Source organism: Dryas octopetala, chromosome 9 (assembly GCF_963921425.1).
Source record: "Dryas octopetala chromosome 9, drDryOcto1.1, whole genome shotgun sequence".
Classification (NCBI taxonomy): domain Eukaryota; kingdom Viridiplantae; phylum Streptophyta; class Magnoliopsida; order Rosales; family Rosaceae; genus Dryas; species Dryas octopetala.
In genome coordinates, this window is record NC_141374.1 from 17,662,548 (window position 1) to 17,671,244 (window position 8,697).

The window sequence follows — 8,697 nt, forward strand, 5'->3', positions numbered from 1 at the left end:
TTCTGATTTTGGGACTCCAATTTCAGGTTTAGGACTCCAATTTTAGATTTTGGCACTCCAATTTCAGATTTTGGGGTTTCTCTCTCCACTGATTGGTTTGTATGCTAAGCAATAAAAGTAATGGATTATTAAATGATGTTGAGGAATTGAGTTTCTAAAAGGTAGAACGTAGCATTAGCTTCTGTTCTTGTAGTTTGTGTAACTACTTATCTATAGTATCAGTTTGTGTAACTACTTGTATATTAGTGTTTCATTATCATTATTGAGTAATTCATTGTTTGTGTTTCAATGGCAGGGGAGGTTTTTTTCTCTTGACTTTTCCTTGACTAGAATGCTGTGGTCATGCTTATGTTTGTTTAGGTGGCAATACAAGTAGGCTAGGTAGAGATATATATAGAGATTGGAAGATCCATCAGGAGAGAAATTAAAGATTGAGATCAGGAAGCTTAATTGGCTAAACATATATTTGTAGTAAGTAAGAAAGTAGCTAGTGTGAGTGAGTAGCAGTGTGATGGAAGAAGAGCAGCTGAGCCCAATAGCAGTGAGTCATCTGCTTCAACACACCCTCAGAAGCTTGTGCATTCATGACAACTCTCAGTGGATTTATGCAGTCTTTTGGAGGATCCTCCCTAGAAACTACCCACCACCCAAGTAAGGAATTTCTCATCACAAATTAATGAATCAACCAAAAGTCATGAAATTAAACTACTTTAATTTCCAAAACAAAAATGGGTTCATAATTTCGTTTCTTGTTTTTCTTCCAATGAAATTAATTTTGGTTTTTAACATATGTATATAATATTGTAACAGGTGGGAAAGTCATGGAGTTTATGACAGGTCCAAAGGGAACAGAAGAACTGGTGACTAATATATCGATTTTGTTATTAATTAGTGTACGTAATTGTGGTATATATATAACTATATATATATATATACACGGGTGGTGCAAGATATTGGTTTGTGTAACTACTTGTATATTAGTGTTTCATTATCATTATTGAGTAATTCATTGTTTGTGTTTCAATTGCAGGGGAGGTTTGTTTCTCTTGACTTTTTATTGACTAGAATTCTGGGGTCATGCCTATATTTGTTTAGGTGGCAATTCAAGTAGGAATCAAAGATGTACTACTGGAAATTTTATATATTGTTCAAATCATTTATAGTTATGTCGTGCATCTTAGTTATGTTAGTAGAATATGTCATATTCATTTTATAGCCAATATGTAAGTGGAGTTGCGATTGTTACTGCTTGTCAGTAGCAATATGTAAGTGGGTTATACAGTAATGTGATTGTTATTTAAAATGTTATTTTATAGCCAATATGTAAGTGGAGTTACGATTGTTACTGTTTGTCAGTAGCAATATGTAAGTGGGGTTACGATTGACTTTTCCTTAAAAATGTTTGTTGATGCTTAGTTGCTGCGTTAAAAAGTGGTGTTTGTAGACATAATTTTGAGTGGATGAATTGTAGGTAACATTGGACAATATCTGATTATTACTTCCAGGCAGTAGCAATAGGTGATTGTTAGCAATACCTGATTGCCACTGGCAGGTAGTAGTAATTCCTAATTGTTATTGCCAGGTAGTAGCAATTCTTAATTGTCATTGCCAGGCAATAGCAATAGGTGATTGTTATTGCCAGACAGTAGCAATATGTGATTGTTATTAGCAGTAGGTGATTATTACTGTCAGGCAGTGGCAATATGTGATTATTACTGTCAGACAGTAGCAATAGGTGATTGTTACTATTCGATAGTAACAATTATATTTATTATTAAAACACAAAAGATTACTGTGTGACAGTAGCAATCAAGTGATTGTTACTGTGTGACAGTAGCAATCAGGTGATTGTTACTCTCTGAATTTTGTAATTTTCTATGATTTGAATTTTGGTGATTGTTATTGTATAACGATAACAAGATATATTAGTTATCTTCAATAGGTGATTGTTACTGTAAGACAGTATCAATAGGTATTGTTACTACCAAATAATAACAATTTCTGATTGTTACTGCCAGACAGTAGCAATAAGTTATTGTTATTATCAAATAATGATAATACTTGATTGCCACTGCCCGGCAGTAGCAATAGATGATTGTTACTATTCGATAGTAACAATTATATTTATTATTAAAACGTAAAAGATTATGGATGTCTCATCTTGATTTTTTGTATTTTATATTGGTTATTATTTAACATGTTTTATGACATGAAAATACATAAATTATTATTTGTTTTTTTTGGGTAGTTTATGTACCAATTGGTACTTAAATGGAAAAAAAAAAGGGAAAAATGGCATTTTAAAAACACTGTAGCGCTGTTACTGTAGCATCGGTTTTTAAAAAGTGGGTCGCTACAGTATTTTACTGTAGCTTGGGCCGGATGAATAGTAAATTTTTTAAAAATGGACTTTAAAAAAAAAAACCCTTATTTTTTTGAAATAAATAATTATTAGCATAAGTCATGTATAAATTAATTAAATAATAATAAATAATTAAGGATCTAAATTTAAGATTCCTAGCTCTACTTTTTTCCATTCCATTAGTAGGTAGGCAAGGTCTCGAAACTCTTTTTCAAATATTTTTTTGTTTTCTTTCTGTCTTTTGAAATATATTAACAAACATTATATCACAAATTTACAATCATATGAGAAATAAAATTATATAAATATTAAACTATGGATAAACTACATTTGAATACCTCAAATATTATGCAGTTTGCAACTGAATACTCCAATTTTAAAAAGTGTCCTCTCGATACCTCAATTTCATTTTTTCAGCAATTTCATTTTTTCACTAGCCCCTCCATTAAAAGAGTCGTTAACTATTGACGTGGCCCAATAATTAAGTTTTGTGAAACTTTCAAACAATTAAGTAAAAAATAATCCGTTGAAAACCCAAATCTGATGCCAACTGAAGTCCCATATAGGCAGCCATAAGCTGTGTCTCAACCCATGTCTTGGTGCGGTCTTGCAGCTGCATGGCAGCTTAGCTTTGCATTAGTTTCTCTGTAATCCGTCTCATATTTTGAGTATTCTTATTGCTTGGAGCAAAAGCAGCATATTTATATATTTGGAGCAAATCCATGTTATCCCACATTCCCACCCAATTGTATGGAATCCCAACACATGCAAAGATGCAACATCTCTGGAACCTGGGACCCTCATATTGCAATCACAATTTTCTCACATGTAATTACATGATGGGTGTGGCATGTCCTCTCCATTGTTGTCACACCAAATCACTTGAAAACCCCAAATTCAGTTGTAGAAAAAGACATTATTTACACCATTAATCCATCTTTATTCCCTCCTTAAGAGGTTTGAAATTAAAGGAAGAAAACAAAAGAAAACAAATCATTACCCAACTCAAAATCCAGTACATCTGAGTCAAAATGAGACTATACTAAGCATCACAATCCCACAAAACTAATGGGGATATATAAAGTCATAATTCAAATTTCTGAGGCTATTTTGGTAATTTGGTTATAAGAAATACCTATTAACTAGCATTTTTGCTATGAAAAATTACATAGAATGATTGATAAAATAAAAACTACAAGCAATTTCAAATAATTTTTACTTTTGGTTTTAAATGTGGTGGTTTTGCTCTTCTTTCACATATATCATTTTTCATCTTACTTACTTCTCTCCCAACTAAAAAATAAAAAATAAAAAATGTTATTGATTACTTCCCTTATATATAGCCCAACATAAGCATAAAGCACCAACAAAAATTCAAACACTTTAGCACCAAAACTTTGCTCATCATCAATGGCAGAGCTAGAGAACCCAGTGGTGATGACCAAGATCATCACATTTCTCTCCTCTCTGGTTCAAAGGGTGGCTGAATCAAACGACCTCAATTCCCAATTCCAACCACAGATAGTCTCAGTCTTCCGTGGTCTAAGCAGACCCACAATTTCCATTCAGAGCTACCTGGAGAGAATTTTCAAGTATGCCAATTGCAGCCCCTCTTGCTTAATCGTTGCATATGTTTATCTGGATCGTTTTGCTCAGAGGCAACCCTTGTTGCCAATCAATTCCTTCAACGTTCATCGCTTGCTGATTACTAGTGTCATGGTGGCTGCAAAATTCATGGATGATATGTAAGTATTAATTGGAGTTGAAGCAATGAATTTGTTATCTTATGAACTGAATTGGGAAATCTTGGATTTGAGCTTTTGGCCTTTGAGTTGGTTAGAAAGATTTTGGGAGAATTCAAAGATTTTGCATTTTGTTTTGGTGGCCATTGACTTGCATTGTGTTCATGTAATCATGCAACTTTTAGATTCTGTTTCATGCATGAGTGTAGATGGAAAATTATGAGCTCCATGGATTTTTCTTTGATGGGTTTCATCTTATTAAGGTCTCTGTGCTATAGTGGTCTTGTTTTCTGATCTGGATTTGTTTCATTTCTGGCATTGGTTTCTTCGTAATTTCATCTAATCGTGCAACTTTTTGATTATGTTCAATGCATGAGTGTGGATGGAAAAATATGAATTATTTTCTCTGATGGGTTTTTCCTTATTAAGCCCTCTGCACTGTAATTCTCACTATTTTCTGATCTGGGTTTGGTTAATCCCTGTGCTATTGTTTCTTCATAATTTGAGAAAACTCTATAATTACTCTGAAGAAATTGGAAGCTCTTACCTCAGAGAAAAAATTTGATTCCTTGCTTAACTGGATATCCAACTAAGGCCAGCCATGTGATACCCTGGCTTCCCTATATATATGGAGAGTCCACCAAGGTGCACATGATGACAAAATTAAGTAAATTTTATAAATTATATGAAGTCAATAACTTTATGAAGATATATTGGATCCTGTATTCCTGTGGTCATCATATGCCCAATCTAGCCTAGCCACCAATTAAAAAGTTAATTGACATGTTGGGATATTTCATTGATTTCATTCATGTGATAAGTATTTATGTAATTTTATTTTGTTGCTGTTGGACCTGTTGGACCTGTTGGTTGATCCCCAAATATGTATGTACGAATTAACTAATTTCCATTTTTATATCTGTGCTCTAATGTTCAGGTACTACAACAATGCTTATTATGCAAAAGTTGGAGGAATCGGCACAAGAGAGATGAATTTTCTTGAAGTGGATTTCCTATTTGGCTTGAGCTTCAACTTGAATGTGACTCCCACCACCTTCACCACCTACTGTTCCTACCTGCAAAGAGAGATGCTGCTCTCGTAGCCTCCTCTGGATTCTGTAGATTCTTCTCTTACTCTAGAAAAATCACTAAAGCTCCACTTGTGCTTTGATGTGGATGAACCCTCCCATCAGCAACAGCAGCTAGCTAGCCTAGCTGTTTAACCTTTAGAGGGTGTCCCAAAAAGTAGTTGATGAGGTAGTCACTTTTGTACTCTTCCTATATGTTGGTTGGCACAATGAGCATTAGATTTTTGTGTACTCTTTTTTTTTTTTTGGGTTTTGTATTTGTAGTAGTAGTTATTTGGAATGTACAGATGAGTCTTGACTTTTCAGTCTGGAAAACAAAGCCTGTAAATGGCTTCTTGGTTGATACTTGTTCTTATCCATATATGTTAGGATTCCTTTAACCTTTATGGTTGCCACAAATGCATAAATTGATGGCATGCGTGGCAATGTGCTCATACTTTGTCACAATTTGGAAGGAGTATGAGGGGTGAGTGTAAAGCTTGTTTGGTGACGTGGGTAGGTCAGGTGAACCAAAGAATACAGTACACAGAGGCACATAGCCCTATTTTATTGTTATATTTGGTATAGACAGTGAGTGAGAGAGAGAGAGAGAGAGAGAGAGAGAGAGAGAGAGAGAGAGAGAGATTAATTCCTAGTAGCCAAACTATAGGAAAGTTAGCACTGAGTCGTAAAATTTGACTGGCTGGCAAGAGGTTGTACGTGCAGCAGTGTTGTAAGCTTCATAGTTTCTTGTTAATCGAGTTGAGTATGTTATAAGATAACATTATTTATGGATAGGTAGTGAGGTGGAAAGTAGACTAGTAGGTTGGATGTGGATAGCTTCAAAATGATCATGGGTTTTTACATGTAATTTTGCTAAAAAAGACATAAAAAACTGAGAAGCAAATATTGGACATGTTTCTTTATGTTGGAAACAAAATCTACTACTCCAGGCACCCAAATCAACTGGAACATGTCTGTTGCATAGCTAGTAAAAAGTTGAGCTTCTTTATGTCAGAATAAAAATGACGTCCACATACACCATATAAGTAGAAAACAGATCATTTAACAGAAAATCTTAGGGAGGTTTGACATTGCAATTTTTCAAAACTTTAGATTTGACATTACAATGTTTTGAACATCCGATACCCAAGTGAAATTCCACCTAAACTACAGGGGGGCAGTTTAATTGACCCAAAAAAAAAATTATGCATTGCAAAGACTGTTCACGTTTGAGGTACCTTCCATTCCGACACAATTATATATGGAACAATAGCAAGACAGGTTTCAACGAACAATAAAAGTAATTAAACAACGTAACGGTAGGTGATATATCGTCCTGCAGTCTCACTTGGCCGGATTATCTTCACAACTTGTGACCGCTTAAGCCCGTAATATCTTGCAATTGGATCACCCAGCTGAATACGGGGAAGCTGAACTCCATCCAGCCAAAAAATATACAAGAAACAGTAAGTATCCGAATCGGTTTGGTTTGCCACAGAAAAGAAATCAAAGATGTGTTTGAAACACAAACATGAAACATCCCAATCTTGAGAAAGAGAAAAAACAACAGTTTGCTATAACAGTTTGGAGGGTATAAAGACACATTAAGCAACTCCGAAGTTAATATGTTCACCCTGAGAACAATTAAATAGTGAAGTGGCTAGACTTGTAACACATGTTAGTGTGTATACATCTAAATATGAGACCATGGCATGCGCTATGTAGTATCTAAATTTCCTAAATGCAAGATTAACATTGTTCAGCACACTACTGACCTGTGTTTCTTTCACAGTATACCTCTCCAGCAAAGTCTTCTTTTCCTCATCTGTAAGCACCCGATGCTCAGGAACTAGAACATGCTCTTTAATATTTACCAACAATTCCGCTTCCTGAATCAGCAGAGTTAATTTAAGAAAACTTTAATATCCTCCAAGTTTGCAAAAAATGCATTCAGAAGAACTGATGTTGCTATTACTGTCGCTACAGACTAAGGTGAGACCAATATTTATATATGAAAAATAAACAAACAAGGAATATCTTCATGCCAAGCCGAAGCTGTACCCCACAAAAAGGTAAATCAATGTAATTCCTGATGAAAAACCTAGTTCAGGCAACATATTGGAACCTGGACTTGGTTTCAATTTGTTGGAATTGTCAGTTGGGGTTGTCAGAGGCCCTTGGAATAGAAACAAAATAAGCAGCCTAATGCAACAGACGTCTGTCTGTGTATATCCCACATGTTTCTAATGCTAAACTTCCCCAAGTAAGAAAACAAACGTTTCTGATACAGTGATACCTTACATTTCCATAGGTAAGAATTAAAAGATTATCATGGCATTCACAGGATTTCAAGAACAGAGCAATGAACTTTACCTGGAAAACCTCCAAGTGGAATTTTGAAGCCATCTCACTCATACAGCTCCGTGCAAAGGGAGTCAGATTTTGTTGAGCAACCAAGATTGCGTTGAACACATTATCCGATTTCATGCGATCCATGTAATTCTTCATTGTCTTGACCCCAACCTTTGGTTCGTCAGGAAAGAAGACATAAATCTGCCACACTAAGAACCAACAATTAGAGGCCGGACAATACTACTGCTACTGCAACAAAAAGCATCAGTGAAATACCTGCTCAGATCTGTTACTTCGCTTTTCTTTGTTGACCGTAAGGTCTTCCCTTTTCATGTTCTCTCCGTATTTGTCCTTGAACTGTTCTTTTGTCATGTTGATCTCAGAATCAACAACTAAGTAATGCCGATCATTCAGCATTTGCATCACTGTTTTTCGAACTCTGTAAAGCCTTGTGATTTCTTCTTCTGGTAAAACCATCTTTGTTTCTGATACATTAAAAAAAAAGCCAGCTTCTTTGTTAGATTCTGGGGTTATGATAAATTCAATTTCGCAAATATGACTACAAATCCCATGTTTACATATGTAGCTACAAAAAGTTGCATTTCCATACAACTGAAATTGAGAAATTGGTAAGTTAAATCAAATAACAGCCAAACATAAACGAAGTCAAACTTTATTAAAAACAAATTCAACAGAACCATCAATTTTCCCACAGGAAAAAAAAAAAGGTCTTTATTGACTAGAAGCCTTAGAAACCAGTAGAGAGAACGAGATTGGAAATGAAACAATGGAGCGACCACTTAATAAAGAGAAATTGAGAGGGGGGCGGGGGGTATAGTGATAATAGGTAACAAAGAAACAAACCTTTTTGAAGATCGCGACTGCGCCAATTGCTCTTACAGTTCTATGGCGTCTAGGGTTTCTGGGTTCAGCTCTCTTCTTCTTTTGCTCTATTTTTGTGTGTTGTGGGGTTTTGATATTATTTCTAGATCCTCGGTGCAGTGTGTTTCGTTTCGTTTTTTTTTTTTTTTTTTATTGTTTTCCTATTTTGGAAGAAGTTTATTTATTATTTCGCCCTACTTTTAATCTAACTTCATTTCTTAAAATTTATTATATATCACATTATCTCCTAAAACTAATTCTCATGTTCTATTTTGCCCATTTCCGTCAA

The 8,697-nt window shown here is 34.8% G+C and overlaps 1 protein-coding gene and 1 pseudogene across 2 annotated transcripts; one reads left to right on the plus strand and one right to left on the minus strand.

Moving 5' to 3' along the window:
• Positions 1-3,757: 3,757 nt before the first annotated feature.
• LOC147275093 (cyclin-U4-1-like) lies at positions 3,758-5,327 on the plus strand (annotated as a pseudogene). The gene is made up of 2 exons (XR_015119651.1): positions 3,758-4,107; positions 5,042-5,327. The product of XR_015119651.1 is annotated as a cyclin-U4-1-like (transcript).
• Positions 5,328-6,217: 890 nt separating this feature from the next.
• Positions 6,218-8,530, minus strand: LOC147275094 (DNA-directed RNA polymerases II and IV subunit 5A-like). The gene is made up of 5 exons (XM_086227394.1): positions 8,391-8,530; positions 7,803-8,011; positions 7,548-7,727; positions 6,950-7,063; positions 6,218-6,604 (listed from the first exon to the last, which is right to left on the minus strand). The coding sequence occupies exons 2-5, from the start codon at positions 8,001-8,003 to the stop codon at positions 6,479-6,481; spliced, it is 621 nt and encodes a 206-aa protein (XP_086083520.1). The 5' UTR covers positions 8,004-8,011; positions 8,391-8,530; the 3' UTR covers positions 6,218-6,478.
• Between the last annotated feature and the right edge of the window lie 167 nt (positions 8,531-8,697).

Coding starts and splice junctions, on each gene's coding strand:
- LOC147275094 (XM_086227394.1), bottom strand. CDS start 8,003: ATGGTTTTACCAGAAGAAGAAATCACAAGGCTTTACAGAGTTCGAAAA. Junction 7,728..7,802: donor GAAGTAACAGATCTGAGCAG/GTATTTCACTGA, acceptor TTAGTGTGGCAG/ATTTATGTCTTCTTTCCTGA. Junction 6,605..6,949: donor ATACTGTGAAAGAAACACAG/GTCAGTAGTGTG, acceptor GATGGAGTTCAG/CTTCCCCGTATTCAGCTGGG.